Source organism: Xenopus laevis, chromosome 6S, assembly GCF_017654675.1.
Source record: "Xenopus laevis strain J_2021 chromosome 6S, Xenopus_laevis_v10.1, whole genome shotgun sequence".
In the NCBI taxonomy this organism is placed as follows: domain Eukaryota; kingdom Metazoa; phylum Chordata; class Amphibia; order Anura; family Pipidae; genus Xenopus; species Xenopus laevis.
This window is the reverse complement of record NC_054382.1, coordinates 47,140,678-47,164,674: the sequence shown is the minus strand read 5'-3', so window position 1 is coordinate 47,164,674 and position 23,997 is coordinate 47,140,678. Positions and strand designations below refer to the sequence as shown.

Here is a 23,997-nt window from a genome sequence, read left to right as displayed (position 1 = left end):
TACAGAGGAAGCAGACCCAGCGGTTGCAGGGGGGCCCAGGCAGTATAGGGGCCCCATGAGGACCTAATTCATATACAATTTCAATAAATATTGGTCAAACAGGTCAATCTCTAGCCATTTTGGGGGCTGAAAAATAATTTGCTGTGGGGCCCAGTAATATCTAGTTACGCCACTGGGTATAAAAGTGTTCTGTCAAATAGGTATGTATGGTTCTCTTTTCAGTCCTGCATCAATAAATTAGAAAATTCAACAGCTACTTGCAAAACCTGCATTATGCAGTAAAAAATTAATATGGTACAATAGTTTGAGTGTGTTAACAGGTTCCCCCAACCCCGAAGAGGAGACAACAGAGTTTTTATGTTAAAAAAGGCAGAAGTACAATGGATGCATAGATTAAAGTCCTTAAACCCTATGTGGTTAAATAGGGATTTTGCCATACCTTAGTTGTACCCACTGATGTTGTCTATTAGACCAATGTAAGAATTTATATTCATATTTTAATGGGTTTACTATACTTATTAATATGCTGTGAATACATATAAACACACAGAGGGGCATATATATCAAGGGTCGAATTTCAAATTGAAAAAATTTCGAAATTCGATTTCAAAAAGACCAACCGAAATTAAGTCAAAGTTTTTTTTTGGTCGTATAGGTCCATAGCGCATTCTATCTAATTCGATTCAAAGTTTTTGCCAAAAAAAACTTTGATTTTTCAAAGTCCACCAATTGACTCCAAATAGGTTCTAGGAGGTCCCCCATAGGCTAAAACAGCAATATGGTAGGTTTTAGATGGCGAATGGTTGAAGTCGACAGTACATGATAAATTTCGATATCCGAATTTTAGAATTTTTTTCAAATTCGAATCGAATTTGGACTATTCCCTAGTAGAAGTGCACAATAGCTCGGGCGGAGGGTGACGTCATTCCATTATACATGGTGGTGTAAGGCTTAAGGGAGTCTCTGGGTAATGTGGTCCACGCACCAAATGGAGATTCACTTGAGAAAGGGAGCAGTGAGCACCCGAACCGTCATAAGATCTCCATATGGATGAGTATTCATGTTAAAGTCTGCTTTCTATATACTTTATATAAAGAAAATAAATGCTACGTTTTAAACTTTTACTGATATGGTGTGCAACTTCATGGACTTAATATATTATTGTGGATTGACTCACTACGTTTAAAATATTGCACCCAGCATTATTCAACTGTTTTGCTAAGCTAAGCCAGTGACAGCTCAACCCACAGTCCTGTGTTTCTGCTGGAAAGTCCTGTTGTTCTCTACGCTGAACAGCTAAAAAAGATACAGTGTTTCTAACTTAATTAGCTTTTGGCAGAGAGAGAACAGCCACGAGGTACAGATAAGGTACTTTTGTAACAATTTTGAGATAAGCAAATAAGTAATTGTAACAATTTAGAGGAGAGAAGTTAGACTCACAGCTTAAAGAGCAATTCACCTTCATTAGCAAAACTGTAATAACTGGAAAAAAAAACACAGAAATATATTCAAACTTTCATAACCTGCCAAATGTAAAATGTTCTAAAATGAACATGGTAATTAGGGCTTGTGGGCCAAAAAATGGACATGGTGAAAAAAAAATTTGTGCAGCAAATTTTTTTTCCCTCTTTTTATTTCCAGAATGTTGGGAGGTTTGCCTTGTGCTTCATCCAAACTAAGATATAATTAATCCGTATTGGAAGCAAAACCAGCCTATTGGGTTTATTTAATGTTTACTTGATTTTCTAGTAGACTTAAGGTATGAAGATCCAAATTATGGAAAGATCCATTATCTGGAAATCCCCAGGTCCCGAGCATTCTGCATAACAGGTCCCATACCTGTATATACATAAAAGAAAATGATGGTAAATTTCCATTCTGGAGCAAAACAGTTTTGCACAGGCAGCTTTAACAATACAGGGTGTGGGCAAAAATAGTCAGTTTATCTGCTTAGGGAAGTATGTTTTCCCATCAATTGTACTGGATGATAACTAAGATGAATTAATGCATATTCGTGGCAAAACAATCATATTGGGTTTATTTAGCGGGAAATCTGTCATTGACTTTTACATGTTATGACAAGTTCTCACAGCGTAAGTGTCAGGACAGCAAAGTCTCTTAAAGAAACATGGCTTTTATTTCAGCCGGCAGCAACAGGTACAAAATAAAGGCAGTTTTCTTTCCAAACAACAAAAACAAAATTGTTTTTGGCAGCGTTATAAATTCAATAATAACAAAAAGGCAGTAAGATTACAGACCTTCCACACACTGGGGCTCATTTATCAACACTGGGCAAATTTGCCCATGGGCAGTTATCTATAGCAACCAATCAGTGATTAGCTTTTTGAAACCAGCTGCAAGTAGAATAATGAATGCAGCAATCTGGTTGCCATGGGTTACTGCCCATGGGCAAATTTGCCCAGTGTTGATAAATGAGCCCCAGTCTGACTGTGAGTGCACAGGCACATAGGATCCTAAACAATCTTTGTTTGTCTCTCCCATTCAGAGATCTCTAGAGACTGACCAGCCTGAGTTTTAAAGGAATAGTTCAGTGTGAAAATAAAAACTGTGTAAATAGATAGGCTGTGCAAAATAAAAATTGTTTCTAATATAGTTAGTTAGCCAAAAATGTAATATATAAAGGCTGGAGTGGACAGATGTCTAATAAAACAGCCAGAATCCAACTTCCTGCTTTTCAGCTCTATAACTCTGAGTTAGTCAGCGACTTGAAGGGGGGCCACATGGAACATTTCTGTTCAGTGAGTTTGTAATTGACCCTCATCATTCAGCTCAGATTCAAAAGCAACAGATATGACCCATTTGGCCCCCCCTCAAGTCTCTGATTCGTTACTGCCTGGTAACCAGGGTAACCAGTCAGTGTAAACCAAGAGAGCTGAAAAGCAGGAAGTTGGGTTCTGGCTGACAAGTTATATATCAAATCACTCCAGCCTTTATACATTACATTTTTGGCTAACTAACTATATTAGAAACATTTTTTATTTTGCACAGCCTATCTATTTACCCAGTTTTTATTTTTACACTGAACAATTCCTTTAAGGCTAATCAGACCCAGCTGGTCAGTCAGTAGCACGTCACTCTGCTACACACGTTCTCAGCAGGTCTGAGTTGGAGTACTTTTTTTCATCTGACTTTAATAAATCCCGAAAAAATCAAGTTTTTTTTTTGTTTTGTTTTTTAAAAGTCTGACCAAAATAATTCGGACTTTAGTAAATAACCCCCTTAATGTTTAGATTATTTTTACCAGATTAAGGTATTGTTATCCAAATGACAGAAAAACACTTTATCTGGAAAACTCCTGGTCCCAGGCAGTCTGGATAATAGGTACCATACCTAGTTTCATACCTAGTACTTCTCCAAAGTTAGGAATGACAGTCTTTTTTCTTTTTAAAATAAGACATTTGTTTCCTCACTAAACATCATTCAGGATAGTTTCTAAGGACTTGAAAGCAGACTTATTAATATCAGATAGAGCAGTATCATGTAACTCTGTAAGTTCATTGATTTTCTAGAGGTCACTATATAAAGATATGGAAATGTATTACTTTGATGCTGACTTTCAGGAATTTGAACTCTGAGAACAACACATAGAATTAAGTGCCTCAAAACATGAACATTTTAAAATAGATCTAGGTCTGCTTATAGAATGCCAGAATGCCATTAGCAGTAAAATCTAATAATCTTATCTTAAAATATGGAAAGTGATGCTTTGGATCATTGTCAATAGAAGTCATGCAAATGAGGTTAATTTATGAACACAAGTGCATCTGAAAAAGCACAAAAATGGATGCAAAACTCCATTCACAGAGAGATATATATATCTTTACATGCTCCTGGCAGAAAGTGCCACTGTGCTCACCAAGCATGCTCTAATCAACTCCAAGTATGTACAATAGAACCCATGCATTGCCTGCAGCCTGGATGTGGCGGCATTTCAAGGGTTTTCTTATCAGCTTGCACCCATAGACACAATTGATGAGCACCAAGTGAAGTGGACACCATTAACAGTACATTATTGAAAACCTAGTTATGCTGTGAGCAAAATGTGCCAAAATATGCACTCCATTCCCAAAAGTGAAGCTAAGTAGTATCCATTTTAGTACATAAGGTGCAGGTTGCTACAAATGCTAGTTTCTAGGGCACTAGCTATTCTGTTGGTGGAGTGGGGGGACTCTGCATTGTGAATTTGAATCTGAATTTTTCACTGTGATTACTGAAAACGATTTCCAATTATCTGTCAGAATAAAATCTAGTTATGTGACCTCTGAATTAAATTTAAGTTTAGCTTAACAACACAGAACTGATATAAAAAGGAAGAGAAAAATACCTATTACTCATTCAAGAGAGAGGTTTTTGCCTGCAAATGATATTTAATGTTAATGGCCTGAATACAAGTTATACAAGTATTTAAAGCATTTTTTCTTTGGTTTTGAGTGTAGTATCATCATTATTTTCTGCTTGCACAAGGAAACATTTATCCTGGAACAAATACGTCTCTCTGCTAACTCTAGCTCTTTGTACAAGCCTAAAATTATTTTCATCTGAAAAATAGAGATGGGCTGGGGAGGTACATAGGTGTAACCCTTCCTGTCCAGTAACTTGCATGTCAACAGTATACATTACTAATGGTTTGTAAAGCAGCCCCCTAGTTCAGTTCTAGCTTGTAGTCAGTATTGTTTTTTTTGTACCAATACCAGAGATAGCTTTTATATTGTATTCTGTTAGTTGTATGCAGTGAAATACAGTTTGAAGCTAAGCACAACTTTAGGTTACGTAAGAGTGTGGTCAGCAGCTGTAGTAAATAAAAAAACATCTTTACTAACTGATACTTTTGATGTATATTTTGCAGGTTTACCTCACAGCTGGCACAGTGTATGGATTAGAGGGGCAGCTCAGTGAGATTGAAGGCTCAGCACGCAATATTAGCAGCTCTACAACTCCGTTGGAACTTGCTGACCTTGAAGATCAAGTTGCTACAGCAGCAGCACAAGTTCATCATGCTGAGCGTCAGGTGACTTACTGGCGAGTTAAACATGGAGTAGCTTCACTGTCACCTGTTTGTCCTGTTTAGCTCAAGATATAAAAAATCCCTTACATTTTCATGATTAAAACAATTTGGAAAACGTATCTTTAGAACAAGCCCTAGTCATTGACCACAGAATATACATCTATATTCATTTGTTCTCAGTTTTTGTTTTTCATTTGTCACTGTTTCGTTTTTCAGTTTAGTTTAAGGTGCTACACAGATATTCACAATATATATACTTTTTTTAATACAACTTTCTTTTCAGATTTCTGATATTGAGAGTCGTATTTCAGCCCTTACCGTTGCAGGCCTAAATGTTGCCCCTTGTGTGAGGCTAACCAGAAGAAGGGAACAGAAAAGCAGTAGTCAGGAAGTAAGTGTGATTGTATTTACATACAGTATTTTCAAAGGATAAAGGGGTGGTTCACCTTTAAGTTAACCTTTTGTATATTATAGAATGGTCAATTCTAAGAAACTTTTCAATTTGTCCTTATTATTTTTTTTTTTTTAGTTTTTTAACTATTTGCCTTCTTCTTCTGACTCTTCCAAGCTTTCACTGATCTAAAAACAAATGCGCTGTAAGGCTATACATGTATTGTTATTGCTACTTTTTATTACTCATCTTTTTATTCAGGCCTCTTCTAGTTTATATTGCAGTGTCCTATTCTAATCAGTGCATGGTTGCTAGGGTTGCAACCAGGTTGCTGAAACTGCAAACTGGAGAGCTGCAGAATAAAAAGCTAAATAACTCAAAAACCACAAATAATAAAAAATTAAAACCAATTGCAAATTGTCTAAGAATATCACTCTCTACATCATACTAAAGGTTAATGCAATTGTGAACAGACCCTTTACAGCTTGCTAAAAACTGTAGTTCATCAAGAGCAGGGATAAATTCTTAAATAAATATGTATAAATATTTCCAATTTCTCCAGAATCTCCCCTGCTTTGTGTATACCTGGTTCCTGGTTTCTTGACTCCTGTGATTGCCATGAGAAGTGTTAACACATTTTTTCTAGCAACAAAATGCTAAATGGTACAAAGCCTCCTCTCCTTGTTACTTCATGCCAAAATACAATGTCATTAAAGGTTTACATCCCCTTTAAATGTAAACAGGCTGTACCACTGAGGAATGCCAAAATAACTAATATTGTTATCAGTGAGGAATATTGGTTTCTGCTTTTTACAGCTGTGTATTTATTGGCATCTATAATATAATATAATCATTGGTTGTTATATGCCAATTTTCACATTGATACAATGGGATATCCAACTAACAATATCATTTGTCTAACAATTCACTGTTATGATATACACTGGCTCATGTATTAGACCAGTCTACGTAGCAACAAACTGCAAATGAGTAGGCATGGTAAGAGAATCTTGGAATCAACCTTCTCAAGGCCAGTGGTAATTCTAGATCTCCTTTGTGCTGTGGCTGATTCAACCAAAGGTAGTATCTTCACAATACATAAGAACTGTGCAACCACCATCATATATGGCATGCTTCATGATTATACTAATTTGGGTTTTAATGACCTAGGATGTGTTACACTGTAACAAACAGCAATGAAAATGTATTTCTGATCAACAAAATCAGTGACAAAGTTGTATGTAGTTGGTCAGTTTAAAAAGAAAAATAGACCTTAAAAACAAATATGACTAGAAATGCAGTATTTTAAATTGTGGCACAGTGGATGGGAAAACCTTAGAAGGAAGTTAAAATGAAAACGTGTAAATGGTTAGATGGACTAAATGCCCTCATTGGGGCTAAACATTTGCTGTAAAGAACAAGATCTGTGTAGCCTGCCAGTGGAACAGGCTATTCTGGCTAATGAACATATACACTATTATAAGTGACTTATCTCTTGAAAACTGCATTGTAAATTAAACAGATGAATTTCTGTTTGTAGTTACCTAGATGTTGCTGCTTTTATACTATTAGTTATTGCTAAGGCTAATATTTTGAGAGAATTCCCACAGAAGTAATGACGGAGGGCTTTACATGAATTTACCATCTTGGAATTTGTTATGAGTGTCAGTGTCACTCACATGATCTTTGCAGCTGTTGAAAAGATAAGCTGAGGGGTCATTGCATATCATCAAGCAGTAAATAAGAATCACCTGTAATATAAACTATTGCTACAGGGATGATAGGGATGATTATTAAACTTGGAATCAAACACATGAGATATCATGTAATGAGAATTTGAATAAATTACTCAGAATTAACATTTATATTCTAGTCAGTCCCTAAGCTCAGATAACTGCCAGCAGCACAGAGGATGAGCACAGAAGAAGATGTGGAGCTACAGTACTAAGAGAATATATAAAGGCACAGATTTTCACTGCTTAAAGGGTTGTGGTTGATTTGGGCTGGTACAGGACTCTAAAACGTAATGTGAAGCACTTCTAGCCTTCTTCTTTGTTAAGCTTTAGTCCTCCTTTAAATACCAGGTACATTTGCAGGTCAAAACCATTAACTATTAAAGGAGAAGGAAACTTTTAAAAAGAAACCTACGGTATCTCTTTCTGTTCGCTATTACCCCACTCATCAAACGCTTAATCTATAAATTAAAACCCGAGCGAGCGCAGGAGCTTTAAAGTTCCCTTTGATTGGTGGGTGAGTATATGCAGGAAGGGGCAAAGATGTCAGGGATGACAAACGGGTAGATGATGTGACCCGAATGTTATCTCTTTACATGGAAGCCAGAAGATCCTAATGAGTTTACGCTGGGCACCTCTGAGATTAATTGTGCATGCAGGTGCCCTGAACAGATGGATTTAAAGACTGCATCAGGGATATAATTTTCACATCAGCTTGCCACTTGTTTTAAAAAGGATTACAGCTCAAGAATTCATGAAAAATTGAATGAGGAAATGCCTGCTGGTAAGAATGCATACATTTAATGGGCAATAATTAGATTTATTTATTTTAGCCTTTCCTTCTCCTTTAATGGGAATTACATATATAGAAGCTATGAAATTATGCTCTGTGTTGGTTTCTAAATGCCCTTCCTAGATCACTTGACTGTTTCTTAGAGATAAATGTTTATTAACAGAATCGTCGTGTGCCATTAGTATAAATACAAGGGAGCATATAATCATAATGGAGCTCTTTCTGTGGTCATTGGACATGGAGGTATTTCAAGATGCCTAGAACAATCTGAGAAAGTGAGAGTTTGTACTGTAAAAATGATAAGAATAGATACATCTTTTTTTCTTTTCTGTCTCTGTGAGTCTACAATAATATTATCATTTATGCAGAATGTACACTAAAGCCTTTACTTTCACTGTGTGCCTCTAAATGTGGATGACTCTGGAAACAGAGCCATAATGCCTGCATTTTTATAATGTACCCTTTTGTTTTATTTTAATAACCATTTTTAATTTCCATAGGTACAAACAATAGACACCTCTAGACAACAAAGGAGAAAACTACCAGCAACTCCCTTGCAAGGTCTGTAGGCAACTAGCCTGCTGTTTATAAATCTTTTTTTATTTAGGATAAATAAAGATCCCATTAAATGATTGGCATGATGATTCAGCTTGATATTTTAGCCATTGTAACAGAATAAAGTAGAAATATTTAAACATTTAATGGAGATGCAACATTTAATGGAGAACTAAACCCCCCACGGTGATATGTTCCCCACTGGCCCCCCCTCCGCTGTCCCACCTCCCTGCCTCCCCCTGCTAAGTGTTACCCCAGAATTGTGTCCCCTGTAGGATTACTGACCGCAAATGCAGAGTGAGTGCAGCGGAGCTCACAGGCGCCAGCTTCAGTAATCCTCGTAAAGTGAGCGGCGTATCGGCACATGCGCAGTTGGAGCAGTTTTACATTTCGCTACAATGCTGGAAGTGATAGAAATTGCCAAAACGCCGGAAGAAGACCCGAAGATTACTGAAGCGTCGTAAGATGCTGTCCGTGAGCTCCGCTGCGCTCCCTCTACATTTGCGGTCAGTAATGCAACAGGGGACACAATTATGGGGTAACACTTAGCAGGGGGAAGGCAGGGAGGGCAGCAGGGAAGGGGGGCCAGTGGGGACTTATCAACATGGGAGGTTTAGTTCTCCTTTAAGTTGATAGTATCTCTCTAATGCTACTTCTCTGTATTCCAATTGGTTTTCAAGTGATTACTTTGTCTGAAGTATGTACTACCAAAACTCTTTCCTGTCTGACATCTGGATAGTGGGACAGGCTATAGAAATTAGTTCTATAATTTACCTTAATGTGCTTTATTACAGTTGAAATCAATATAGAAGTACAAAATGCTTAATTTTAATAGCAGTGTTCTGAGGTCAATTTCCAATGCTATCTGCTGTCCACATGGACCTCTTGCCTGCAGTAGTTTAAAACGTACACAAAAATATTATCACTTTGGGCATATATGCAGCAGGCATTCAAAGTCTTGCTTGGTGCTCATTCTGAAATGCTGTTAGCCCTGGTAACAGGAGCTAGGTAGAGGATTAAGCTGTGTGGGGATTGTTTAAATTGCAATTTTGACCTCCTTCTATCACAGCAATCCCTCCATTGCACATGCTTTTATGAAAGGTCTTTTTTTGTATTGTTGTGGAACTTAAAGAACCGGAGACCACTTGAAGTTAAAAGAGTTTAATTTACACAAGCTCTGTGGATTCTGAACTCATAAAGAGACAGATTCCCGAACAAAGAAATCACAGAGTTTTTATAAACTTGGGAACTTATGGTGTTACCATTACGAGTGCATAGAGATATCTCTTTACAGCACAGAAAAACAAAGAACTGCCCATGTAACCAATGGGATGGTTCTTTCTCAATGTCAAGGTGATGTGACCAGGCTAGCTTGAGAACAGAAGCCATCCAAGTCGGGGGGGGGGCTCCCAGGGGACTCTGCATACACAGAATTTTATTATTTATTGAATTTTCAACAGTTAAATGGTGAAAGGGAGGTTTTTACATATAGAACGGTGTACATTTATGTTCTTTCTAGAAAAATCTATGCAGGGTCCAGTTTGAAATCACTGATCTTGAAGTATGTACCAGGCTTTTACTAATTTAAGGGTCTGCTTTCCAAAGCAAATATGCCATTAGGTTCTACAACTGCAGATTGTTAAAGGAGAAGGAAAAGCTTTGTGCACTTGGGGGTGCCAAATATTAGGCACCCCCAAGTGATTGTATTGACTTACCTGAAACCCGGGCCGGTTCTCCTATCAGCAGAAAACTGCACAGGCCGTGGGTTATACCAGTAACCACTATCGATCTTCTTCCATCTTCCTCTGTCTTTGCATGGCTGCGCATGCACAGTAGAACGAAATGCCAAACTTTAACTAAAAAGTCGGCTATTTCATTTGGTGCAGTTTTCTGCTGATAGGAGCACCGGCCAGGGGTTTCATGTAGGTCAATACAATCACTTGGGGGTGCCTAACATTTGTCACCCCCAAGTGCACAAAGCCTTTCCTTCTCCTTTCTTAAATAAGACCCAGTTGTTTTAGTGCTCATTACTTAATAATTAACAGTAACAAATCAGTACAGATTCTAAATTGTCATGGTTTTGTTTTCATTTGTTCAGTACATATTATTCATATTATTACAGTGTTGTATATTTTTCTTTATGCATGGAAAGATGAAGAAGCTGAAGGCTCAGTAGTGGCTGCTACGAGGACATTTAATCATAACTTTGTGCTGCAAGGATCTTTGACACAACGTACAAAGGATTGGAAAAACACTCCAAAGGATGTTATGGTAATGAAAAGTGATAGCATAAATTCAAACTTGGTTAAATCAAGGAATGTCACAAACACTGTCAGAAAATGTCCCACATAAAGCAAGACACAAAGGTGAGTGTCTGCTCAGACACTTGCTATCAAATTAATTTGTTCACAAATGTGCCTTTACTGGCTAAACAGTTTTCAATCTGCCAGTCACACTATTGCTTTCTTTCAACTTCATGCAATTGATATTGTCTTGTATTTGTTGTAGAATGCATTCCTACATTAAAGGGGTGGTTCACCTTTCAGTTAACTTGTATGTTATAGAATGGCAAATTCTAAGCATCTTTTCAATTGGTCTTCATTATTTCATTTCTATAGTTTTTGAATTATTTGCCTTCTTCTAAATCTTTCCAGCTTTCACTGGCCACATGTAAAAAATAAATGCTACACAATTATTGTTATTGCTACATTCGATTACTCATCTTTCTATTCAGGCCTCTCCTATTCATATTCCATATACACAAATAATAAGAAATGATGACCAGTTGCAAATTCTCTCAAAATATCAGCCTACAGCATACTCATAGTTAATTTAAAGGTGAACAACCCCTTTAACACAGGTGTCCATTTTCATCCAAGATTTTAAAGGGGAATTATCGCGAAAATAAAAATTTAATATAAGCTTCAACTTACTGAAATGAGGAACTTTCTACATACAATCAGTTAAATATTCTGCATCATTTCTGAAATAATCAAGTTTATGTTCACTATCCCTCTCTCAGCATCCGTTTCTATTCATGCTGTCTTCAGTTGCAGCAGTTGGGTGTCAGATATTCATTGACAGTTAGATCCAATATATCTTATAGGGGGGGCTTCCTTTCCTAGCAGATGATTTAGAGCTTATTCAAATAATTGATTCCAGTACAAACAACATCTAACAAAATAACTGCATTTGCACAAATCCTGCATGGGGAGAGACAGGATTTCTGGTGATTTTAATAGAGTTCTAATACATTTTCTAGGCAAAATAAGCCTCCCTATAAGATATATTGGATCTAACTGTCAATGAATATCTGACACCAACTCCACAGGGAATGAAGAGAAACAGATGCAGAGAGAGGAATACAGAATATTTATTTGATTGTATTTAGAAAGTTTCTTATTTCAGTATGCTGAAGCTTATTTAAAATTTTCATTTTCACAATACTTCCCCTTTAAGGATCCAGGAGTCTGAACCCTGGAACATATGTGAACACACTAAAACGTCTTCTTGGAAACCCTATCTTCTAGTAGAGTAGTAATTAAAAAAAGCCTAGAGTAGTGAGTCACTTTATTGAATATTTATTCCAAAAATACATATATGCTAGATAATAAGAGAACGTAAGAAAATAATCATATTACCACATGATTTCAGGTAGGGAAAAGTGGAAAGGCCACCTTCCATTGACTCCATATCAATCAAATAATTACATTTATTACCAATCCTTTTCTTTTTCTTTGTAATAATAAAACATTACCTTGTACTTGATCCCAGCTGAGATATAAAAGGATACAAAAGGATTGTTTTGCCTCCTATAATCCTTACTGGAGGCATAACAATATTTTTGGTTTATTTAACGTTTAAATTATTTCTTAAGGTGATCCAAATTAGAGCAAGGTCCCTTATCCAAAAACCTGAACATTTTGGATAGCAGGTCCAATGCCTGTACTAATCAGTTTAGCAAGATACTGGGGCTATCACTGGGCAAATTTGCCTTAGTGCAGTAATCCATACTGCAAGTAGAGTAAAGAAGGCATCTCTTACAATGCACAGTGTTCATATAGGTACATGAGCCCTACTGTTCCCCTAGGATGGTGATCAGTTGCAATAATATGCTGAAATTCATCGTTTAATTGCATCATAATAAAGGCTACCCAAATCCTTGCCGGAATGTGTTATGCTATAAACTTATAGATATTTTTCTTTGTATATTTTCAGGAACCAACTAAAGGCTCCATCATAATGTATTGAAGACACATTGAACCTGCCAAATTAATGATGCCTAAATTTGAACACAAGAGTGCCTTTATTATCTGTCATTATTGTTCATATAACTATGTGGATTGTCATGTGAAGCTCAGTAACGGGGCTTTATTGAGATACCTCACTGGAATCGTCAACATTGTGTTCTGCTAAAAAAAAAACCCTCTGCCTTAAATATTTAGCAGATGCAGTGAATTGTTACTGAGTTTCAAATGAATGGCTCTTGGTATAAAGGTGCACTTTTTATTTCTGTCAAAGTAGCACGGTAATGTGTCAAAAACGGTTTTCTATCCTTGTATCCAATGTATTCATGCCAAAATTCGTAAGAACAAATCTTTTAGTGGAAATGTATTTCCAGAATGTCAGGAGGAATACTATATTACCGTGCAATGTTTTTGTAACAATTTTAAATATTGTTTGTATATACTGTAAATAGAATTATAGTAACAAAAAGTTACATTTTATAAAAAATTTTCTTATGTAAACCCATTCTAACGCTAAGAACAGAAAAAAAGTGTATCATTTTAATAGATGATGTCCTCTTGATGTTTTAATCAAGTTAAAAAAAAAAAATATATATATATACTGTATATTGTTGCCCAAAACCCTACCTTTCTCTTCTGAAAATAGTCCAGACATTGTACATTTCGTAAAACAGAAGTTTTTTCCTGCCAACAGTGTTGTCCTGCGTTTCTGGGTTTAAGCCTAAGCTATGGGACAAACCTGTTGTTTAGCAATGCGTCATTCCCTAAACACAGATAACCTGACCAGATCGCTGTTGTTGCAGTTAAATTACACATTTTAGAATTATAAACCACTAAATTCAGTATGCTCAAATACAATAGTTAAGATAAATCTTGAGTTCTACATCTTACTAGTGATGAGCGAATCTGTCTCCTTTCGCTTTGCTGAGAAATCTGCAAAATTGCTGTAAAATTTCAGAAACTGCGAAAAACTCTTTTGTCTCTGGGACTTTTTTGTCTTGGCGACTTTTGTCCAAATGCAGTAAAGTCAATGGGCGTTTTTTCTTGCGATAACTATTGAGTCTCAGCGAGTTTTTTGTCTTTGTGATTTTTTTTTTGTGGCAATTTTTTTGCCGTAAGTTAGTGAAATTTACAGATGGTGACATGTGGAATTTTGCCGCGAACCCATGCCTGGCAAAAAGATTCTCTCGCTACATCTTATCCAGAAAAAAAAACTATTTAGACGTAGTGATGGATGAATCGGACCCATTTTGCTTCACCAAACATTTGTGAAACAGCAACAAATTCGCCAAATATATTGAAGTCTATGGGCGACAAATTTTTTTGACACGCGACAATTTTTTTCACTCATTGGAGTCTATGTGCGTCATTTTGAAACATGCCAAAAAATTTCACTCATCACTAGTTAGACATATAGATATAGACATATAACTAACTGTACCAGGCTACAGTTACAGTAGCTCTTTAACAATGTTCATTATTGTCTTTAATTATGGCCCCAAAGATCCAAATGCTGGAGCATGTCCAAAGCAGCATGTCCAAAGAGAACACTGCATGTTCTGTATGACCAATACAAGGAAGACTGCTAATGATCAGAAACAAGGGGCAATACCAGAGGCATACAGCTTTAATGTCATAGGGCGGCTCTATATCTTGTCATGTTAGTTAAACTTATGAATAAGATACTTCATTTTAATATACATTATTGAATAGTAAACTAGGTGAAGGTCTTCTTGATGCCTTCACATTAAAAGTAAAGTTGTACAAGTAAATTTGCCATAATAGACCATTCACTAGCAGGAAACATAAACAGTATCGAAATTTCCTTGCTATGCTTGAGTGCTGGCAAAACATGTCCTGTTCCCATTGCTGATTCAAATGTTCATGTGTTTTTAAAACAGAGTATTGTCACTGTATAAACCATCATTCTAAGAATGAAAAATTCCTCCCGTTTATGTTACTGTGGGAAGTATTATATATATATAGTGTATTTCTGGGCCCGGAGTCGATTCTTTTTTTTGTTGTGATGATTTTTCTAACAAACCGAGAATGATGGATGTTTACCTAACTGTTGACTTGTGGATTGCAAAGTTGTATACATTCTGAACTGAAGAAATAATACATTCTCCCTTTGTTGATGTCTTTCAAGCAGTTATGAGAGTTTAATGTGATGTCAAATGATTCTCATGCAAGCATGAATCGCAGCTATGATGTACTATGTAAGCACTGCAAAAAAATACATACCGTGTATATCAGATTTTAATTTTTTTAGCAGATTTATTTGAGCTAAATATATGTAAAATAATTTATTGGCCAGACATATATATATATATATATTTATAGAACAGCAAAAAGCCGCACTCATAGAACTATAAATGCAAAGCAAAAAGTGTTTAATTCAACGTTTTTCAACCGTCGGCTCATGTTCTGGAGCTGAAACGTTGAATTAAACACTTTTTGCTAATATTTACTTATATTTACTATATATATATATATATATATATATATATATATATATATATATCACTAATATTTATTTGTATATATATCACTAACGTTTATTTATATATTGCACTCATTTTTATTTTGTCATTAAGTAATTTTCATCCTTAGTTTAATATTTATAGCAAGATTAAAAAAAAAAAAAAAAGATTATATCAAGAGTATATAGCAAAGCATTGTTGTATTTGGTTTAAAAAGCTTAAATGTTCTTTCATGGAACCATTTCCTCAGTTTTTCTAAAAGAATATTGACCGAGATGAAGAAGGTTAATATGGTTTGGTGTATCTAAATGCATGTTAGCTCAATTATTCTGGAAAATAAAAAGCCTTGATTACAGAAACAAATTTAAGAAAGTAAAAGCTATAAAACGTAATATTTGTCTGTTCTGTTACTTATTCTGTTTTTTATTTTTGAATTGTTTCAATAAGCTTTCTCATTGGAACGTGTAATATCATGCCTTCATCAACATATAGGGGAAGATACATTCTTGGTCTTTACTGAACAGTCCATTCTGATTGACCAGTACTATCAACGGAATTTATTTATACAAAGATAAAGAATGAATCGGGTCAGTTTATTCTAAGTAGATTGCCTTTGATCGATATTTATCCCTTAGATGGAACTAGCCTACTGAGTTGATTGGCCAGTTGGATACATTCAATTAAACCATTATATTGTGATAATCAGTTGTAAAGCAAATGTCCTCTCATTCCCATACCACAGAATTCTTTTGCTCAAATCCATAATGTGGTCCACAAATGTGGTCACAGTATGACTTTCAAAAAGGTTAAAAACATAGAGAATTTTTTTTTTAAAAACATCTAATTTAAGCGTTTTAAAAATAACCATAGACCAAGTGCACTAAGTAAACTTTTTAACTTAGTTCTCCACAAAGCTAGTTCGCACACACAACAACAGTTGGTACACACCAAATGAAAATGATGTTTGTGACGTACAGCTGACTATACAGCAGTATTCTTTCATTTTAAAGTTTGCAAGTGATATTTTTTCTTTATATTGAAACATAAAAGTTGTGAGTTTGCTTCATGTATACTACTATATAAATACAGTAAGCTGCTGTGTCACCATGGGGGCTGCCATTCAAGCTGTAAAAAAAGGAGGAAAGGCACAGGTTACTTAGTAGAACACAGCTCAGTAGAATACAGTAGTGTTTTACAGAGCTTATCTGTTATCTGCTATGTAACCTGTGCCATTTAGCCCTATTTAAATTTGAATAGCTGACGGCAGTTTTGTTTATATAAACTATACATCAGTTGTGTTTCTGAAGCAAACACAAATTATACCAGTGCAGGGTAACACTAAACAATATTCTAATTATTTTGAAACATTTACATTTTTGGGTGTAACTGCTCCTTTGTCCTCAAAAGAAGCACTGCATTTCTTTCCTTCTATTGTGTAACATGGGCTTCTGTATCAGACTTCCTGCCTTCAGCTTAAACCTCTTTGCCCTGGGCATGAGCATGCTCAGTTTGCTCCTCTCCCCCCCCCCTTCTCTGCTGTAATCTGAGCCCAGAGCTATAAGTGAGCAGGGAAAGACTCAGGCAGGAAGTGATGTCACACCAAGCTAATACTGCAGCTGCTATGATAAACAAACAGAGAGCTTCTAGAGCTTTTTACTCAGCTATGGTAAAACATTCTACAAAATAAATATAGCATTGTAGCTTGCACTATTGCAGCTAATCTATTGGCAATACAATGCCTCCATAGCTTTCCTTCTTTAAAGGGAGTCTGTCATGGAAAAACATGTTTTTTTCAATTAGTGAGTGTACAAGAATAGGCGCTTACAGCAGAGATTAACTGCTCAAAAAGTATTTATTCGCCACACAACATGTTTCGAGCCTATGAGGCCAACATCAGTTAATAGCGCTGCGCCTGCAAAATTCTGCACTGAAATCCATTTTTCAAAAGAGCAAACAGATTTGTTTTACATTTAATTTTGAAATCTGACATGAAGCTAGACATGTAGTTAGTTTCCCAGGTGCCCTCAATCATGTGACTTGTGCTCTGATAAACTTCAATCACTCTTTACTGCTTCACTGCAAGTTGGAGTGATATCACCCCCTCCCTTTCCCCCAGCAGCCTTTTAACAGAACAGTAGGAAGGTGACCAAACAGCTTACTGGTAGATGAGATGACAATAGCACTCAATATTAAAAATCCATGCCCCTCTGTAAATCCTCCAGTTAAATTGATTAGGAAAAACAACAGTTTATTTGAAAGCAGTTTCATTATGAAGTGCCGGCTCTTTCTGAAAGCCATGGATCAGGCAAAATGACCTGAGATGGCGCCTACACACCAATTTTACAACAAAAAAATACACTTCTTGGTTCAGGAATAAAATTGTATATGGTTGAGTGAATTATTTGTAATGTAAACTGTGTAGTGATGGGTGAGTTCGCGAAACGGTGCCGGCGTCTCGTTTTTGATGCCGGTGTCAGTTTTTTTACACTGGTGTCCGTTTTTGACTCCGGCGTCCGTTTTTTTCGCCGTGAATTCGTGCCTGGCGAATAAATTCACCCATCACTAAAACTGTGCCATTTAGAAATTAAAGCTACACAATACAAATAATGAGAGTATGATTGTCTAACCCATAAACCATGGATTTTGTTGATATTTTGAATTGTAAATTGAAATTTTGGTTGGAACTGATGGTGGTATATGTTAATAGAAAATATTGGTGCATGTTCATACTTTTTTTTGTAATCTTAATTTTGCTTCTGTAACCACATTTCTGTTATTGATATCATCAATGTCTATAAATACTGCACAAAATTTGCCCCATAGGGTATTAGTAGAATTCATTTAAAACTCTCATGGTTTTGCTATTCAAATGGAGGGAGGATACAGTTAAAAATATTTGACATTGTACATTAATCACACAATAGGACAACTGCATGGTACTGCTTATGTACAACTTTTTTTTACTTTTTTTTTTAAATTTTCACATGATTATTTTATGGAATTGTCATTAGGGGTAAGTTTAATAAAATATGCAATCTGGAAACCTGTAGCAATTAGTGATGGGCGAATCTGACCCGTTTTCCGAAATGCATTGAAATCTATGGGCAACAGAATTTTGACGCGTGACAAAAAATGTTTTCACCCGTTAAAGTCTTTGGGGCAAATTCACTAACCTGCGGAAATTCGCCAGCAACGGCTTCGCTCACATCGCCACACTTCGCCAGGCGAAAATTTGCCAGGACAACACTAATTCATTAAAATGCAAAGTTGCGTCCAGTGCGCCGAATGATGGCGTAGTTTCGCTAGAGTTAATTCGGCAAGCAAAGCGAAGTTGCGCTAGCGTTAGATAATTTGCATACAGCGGGAAGTTAAATTTCAATGGACGTATATGTTGCAGCAAATACATTACACTACACAAGCCCAGGGAACCTTAATAAAATAAAATAAAGTTGTTATAATGCCCTACACATGTGCCCACTGTATAGTTTATGTGCCATATGTAAAGAAATGTAAGGGGGAAGCCAGGTACCCTAAAAAAATGTACAATCTTTTGATCTTTCTTCTCAGCACTTTTGTATAAGTTGCATTCATGCAAAAACATATACAACACTTAGCTGTTTTATTGGTATAGGATCTATCTCAGACTTTGGGTATTCGTGATAAGGGATCTTTCTGTAATTTGGATCCCCCATACTTTGTCTACTAATAAAATCATTTAAAGGGGTGGTTCAAACTTACATTAACTTTTAGTATGTTACAGAATGTCAAATTCTAAGCAACTTTTCAATTGCCCTTTATTTTTTCCTTTTCTATTGTTTTTAACTTTTTTGCCTTCTTCTTCATCTAAAAACAAATGCTCTATAAGGCTAGTTATTGCTACTTCTTTTAATTGCTCAACTTTCTATACAGGCCCAACTTGATATTCCAGTCTCTTATTCAAATCAATGCACGGTTGCTAGCGTAATTTGGACCCTATCAACAAAATTGCTGATATTGTAAACTGGAGAACTGCTGAATAAAAATCCAAATAACTCATAAACCACAAATAATAAAAAATTAAAACCAATTGCAAATTGTATCAGAATATCTCTTCATCATACGAAGAGTAAATTTAAAGGTTAATAACCCTTTAAACATTTAATAATCCCAATGGGATTGTTATTCCACCAATATGGATTCATGCCGCTTACTATTTAGTACAAGGTACTGTTTTTATTATTATAAAGGCACAGGAAATAATTTCAAACTAATATTAATATCTAATTATTTGCTTAAAATGGAGACTATGGGGCACATTTACAAGAGTGAATTTTCTCTTCCTCTACCTTCACCAAAATTCACCTCACTTTGCCAGGTGTATTTTCACATCACATCTCATATTTACTAAAAATTGTAATTTCAATTTGCCAGTGTATTTCCCCATAAAATAGTAGTAGGAAAATTCTATAGAAAATTTTCTCGAGAGAATTTTCACGAGAGAATTTTCAACGTGGATTAAATTAGCATGGAAAGGGTGACATTGATTGTCATTTAAAAGTGTCTGCTCTATCTTAATAATGGAAGTTTACTCGGCGAAGTAGACTGGCAAAAAGGGGAACAAATAGAAAGTTTCGCACTTTGATAAATTAGCAGATTTTCATTTCTTCGCCTGGGTGAAAATTCTACTGACGAAACGGTACGAAAGTTCTCTAGCGCTGAGTTTTTTCTCTAGTGAATTGTCTTACTCGCCTTTTAGTAAATTGGCAAATGTTTGCCAAAAAAAATGACAATTTGCTCTTCAGTAAATCTGGCAATATTGGAGATGGCCTACCACTATTTCTGGAAAATGGGTTTCCGGATAACGGATCCCAAACCTTCCCCATAAAGCAGTGCGAGTCAGTAAGTAACCCAAAGGGCTTGGAAATATCTGCAGTGAGAGACAATCCCTTGGGTGCAGTTACTCTATATATAGCATTTAGCTTATGTATGGAGACTGTGCTTGGCATGTTACTCTCCCTTCTGTCATACAAAAGTGTGCAAACTGTGTTTATTATTCTGCTGCTAAGTTTTTGATGCACACAGATTTTGCGGCCTCCCCCCCTTGTGTGGCCACCCACATGAAAGTCTGCCTGCTGTGATTCCTTACCTTGTGTAAGCTTTAAAAGGTATCAGTACTGAGATTAACTGACACCTGCAGTGCTTCAAATTTAGACAGTAAGCACTGTTCACACCTGTAATCGCCCCTGCATTGTTCACACTTGTAACACCACTAAAGCCCTGTACTACTCACATATCAGACCCAGACTGAAAGTGCCCACATTGTTCACCTGTCTACTGCTCTATTCTGCCTTCCCTATGCCCTATGCTGTGTGTGCCATACTTTGCCTGCCCTATGCTTCCTGTGTGTGCCATACAATTCCTGCCCTATGGTCCCTGGGTGTGCCATACTCTGCCTGCCCTATGGTGCCTGTGTGTGCCATACTCTGCCTGCCCTGTGCTCCCTGTGTGTGCCATACACTTCCTGCCCTATGGTCCCTGTGTGTGCCATACTCTTCCTGCATTATGCTACCTGTGTGTGCCATACACTGCCTGCCCTAAGCTCTCTGTGTGTGCCATACTCTGCCTGCTCTATGCTCCCTGTGTGTGCCATACTCTGCCTGCCCTATGCTCCCTGTGTGTGCCATACTCTACCTGCCCTATGTTCCATGTGTGTGCCATACTCTGCCTGCCCTATGCTCCCTGTGTGTACCATACTCTGCCTGCCCTATATCCCATGTGTGTGCCAAGCTCTGCCTGCCCTTTGTTCCATTTTTGTGCCATACTCTGCCTGCCCTATGCTCCCTGTGTGCCATAGTCTGCCTGCCCTATGCTCCTTGTGTGTGCCATAGTCATACTGCCCTATGCTATGTGTGCCATACTCTGCATGCCCTACGCTGTACCCTGTGAGACATGAGCCTGGTAGGGTTTGTTCTGGGGGTTTGTTAGCATTTGGAAATTGTTGTTAGGGGCCCCCATTTGGTTTTTTGGTGTGTTACCACTATTAATGTGGATATGATCTTAAATGGTTTTAAAACATAAAAGGGTGTGGTTTAAAAGGGGGAGTAGTCAACACTGGCTTCCATTATTGACCCTCCACCACTTAGGCCAGAAAAATTACAGCCCTTGGCACCACAGAAGTTAGAAGTCTGGAGCATTGTATTTGAAATACGGTAGGTGTATTATAGATGGAGTTAGAAATATTGCTGGTTGTATTACAGTTTTGTATTACAGTTATATTGCAGCCTCTGTGGGAAAATAAGAGGTATGTATACATTTACTCCCTATTATTTGTCCTACAATTATTAACTATTATTTGTTGATTTGTATGTGAGCTACATTATTTGCATACTATTTTTTTCAGAAAAGGTGGTAAGCAACCGTAGTGACAAATTTCATGGAATATGTGCTTTTCTCCCTGGAAAAGTTAATATTGCATACTAAAAAGCCACCTTGAAACATTCAAACTTCAGGTTCATCAGTTGGTAATCCGACGTGTGCCCCCTAGCCTTCCTAAACAAATATATCACCCTCTGCCACTGACTACAAAGCCCTGCAAAACCCTACAGCAGGTGCAACACAAACTTTATTGCTGTGTTTCCACCACTGACTTTAGCTTAAAATAAATGTTCAAGAATACGAGTCATCCCACTCTCTGGAGAGCTGAGCTAAGTGCCTAACCAGGGAATAAAGGAGTTTGCCAGATATATAATGTCAGTTAGTAATTAAGCCTGTATTAGTCATTCATTCATTCATTCATTCATTCATTCATTTATTTATTTTAAAAGGTGTTTTTTCAGATGAAGAGCACACAGCAAGGCTTTTATGAAAGGCACAAATTCTCTTTCAATTAAAATTCTGATTCTCCTTGTTCTTTGTGTGCTCAGGGATGAAGTGAATATTTTATTGCACAAAAAATATAAGGTGTAGAGGAAATCCAATAAAATAGGCACACGATTATTCACATAGCTACTTGAACCCATACATGCTCCTTTAAATCTTGTGGCAACTGCATGCATGGATGGAAGGGATCCCCAGAATCGGGTTTCCCTTCACAGGTTGGCGCAACACATGCAACTGATTTGCGACCAGTGCTTCGGACCCCAGTGCAATTATTGAACTAAAAGTGCTACCTTTCACACAAATCACTAACAAAAACGTGCTCCTCAATGTGCTTGCTACAAAGCTGACGCTAATTTGCATTTGAAATGGCCAGTTCAGCCTAATTAACTTTTAGTAGGATGTGGACAGTGGAATTCTAAGATGATTTACAGCTTTTTTTTTTCTCGTGGTTTGTGAATACAAAAACTGTTGTTGGGTAGACACTGGAGCAGAGAAAATAGAAAAGAAAAAAGGAAAACTATACCCCTTATCAATGTTGCATAAAACAGCTTATGTAAAACTCTGCTTTATCTGAATAAACCATTTTCATGAAAATATACTTTTTAGAAGTGTGCGCCAATGGGTAATCTTAAAAAGAAAATTGCCATTTTATATACTAAGTGCCAACCATTCAATTCACAGTGCACACAAACAAACCAAGGGCACACATATATCTTAGGTCACATCATCCAATTAATGGACAAAGTTCTGCCTTTTGCTCCCACACTTCTGCCTGTTACAGTTTGAGCTGCATTATTTCTGGTCAAGTGATCTCTAAGGCAGCATAGAGACCATCATAAAATGGTTGCTCATGGGAAAATATGTAAAACGGCAATATTTACTGATTATATATATATATATATACACACAGTATATATATATATCAACCAGTTCTGATGTGAGATATCAGGCTGGGGAGTTCTGTGAAAGACTTTCTTTCGTATCCTAGGAAACGCGGGTCGGAACCTCAACACAAACCACTGGGAAAGACTTGTAGCAGTACGGATTTGCATGGAAAAGAGACTATATGCCTATTTTAACTACTAAAATGTGAGTGCAACCAGTTGGTTTTTTAATGTCATTTAATAAAAAGGGTTTTTACACTTTATTTGCGCACTTTTAACCTCTTCCAGCCCAGAAAGAATACCCTACAATTTTATTCTCTACAAATCGTGATGTGCATATGCTAAATCTAAACATTTGTAAGTACCCATCTAATAGCCACATGTGGTGAATCATAAAGGGTAACTGCACCAAAGAGTTTATTTTGGTTGTGGAGCTACAACTCTCAGTAAATACTACACTATAACAAATCTCTCTTTTTTCATCATATATTTTCCCCTGAGCTTTGAATTAGCGCTGACCTTACTAGGTTCAGTTCTAGAAACAATGTTTAAATTGGTTTCATTATTGCACCTCTCCATGAATTAATCAGTCTACCTTACTTCTCTTCAGGTGGCCACACATGGGCAGGTTAAAGCGGCCCTTTAGACCAATTTGGCATCTTATCTGCCCGCATGTGGGGGCTTCCGACAGGTCTCCCCGATCGATATTTGGTCAAAAATCAGACAGATATCAATCGGGCAGGTTCGATTTTGACTGTGATCGAGGACCGCATTGGCTAGTTGATGTGGTCCTATGCCCTGTCGGCACCTATTTCCTATAATCCGATCATTTGGCCCTTTGGTGGGCATATCGGCAACCTCAGCAACCTCGCCATACAAGCAGATCTTTTCATGTATGGCCACCGTTAACACAAGCCCAAGAAGTAGATGAGCTCTGCAATGTGTGTGATTTGAAATGCAAATAAGAAAATATCCTAAAATAGATGAGACTGAAAAGATCAGGTAAGAAGCATAAGTCTGTGTAAAG

At 36.8% G+C, this 23,997-nt stretch overlaps 1 protein-coding gene across 2 annotated transcripts in view; it reads left to right on the top strand.

Annotated features, from left to right (window-relative positions):
- The window catches only part of myrip.S (myosin VIIA and Rab interacting protein S homeolog), a 212,934-nt gene extending 199,615 nt beyond the window's left edge, over positions 1 to 13,319 (top strand). For both annotated transcript variants that reach the window (XM_041567558.1, XM_041567557.1), the window contains 5 exons: positions 4,868 to 5,029; positions 5,310 to 5,417; positions 8,444 to 8,504; positions 10,651 to 10,769; positions 12,717 to 13,319. In XM_041567558.1, coding sequence (XP_041423492.1) covers positions 4,868 to 5,029; positions 5,310 to 5,417; positions 8,444 to 8,504; positions 10,651 to 10,769; positions 12,717 to 12,749 — 483 coding nt within the window. In that variant the 3' untranslated portion in view covers positions 12,750 to 13,319. The remainder of the gene's footprint in view (positions 1 to 4,867; positions 5,030 to 5,309; positions 5,418 to 8,443; positions 8,505 to 10,650; positions 10,770 to 12,716) is intronic.
- Positions 13,320 to 23,997: the final 10,678 nt, after the last annotated feature.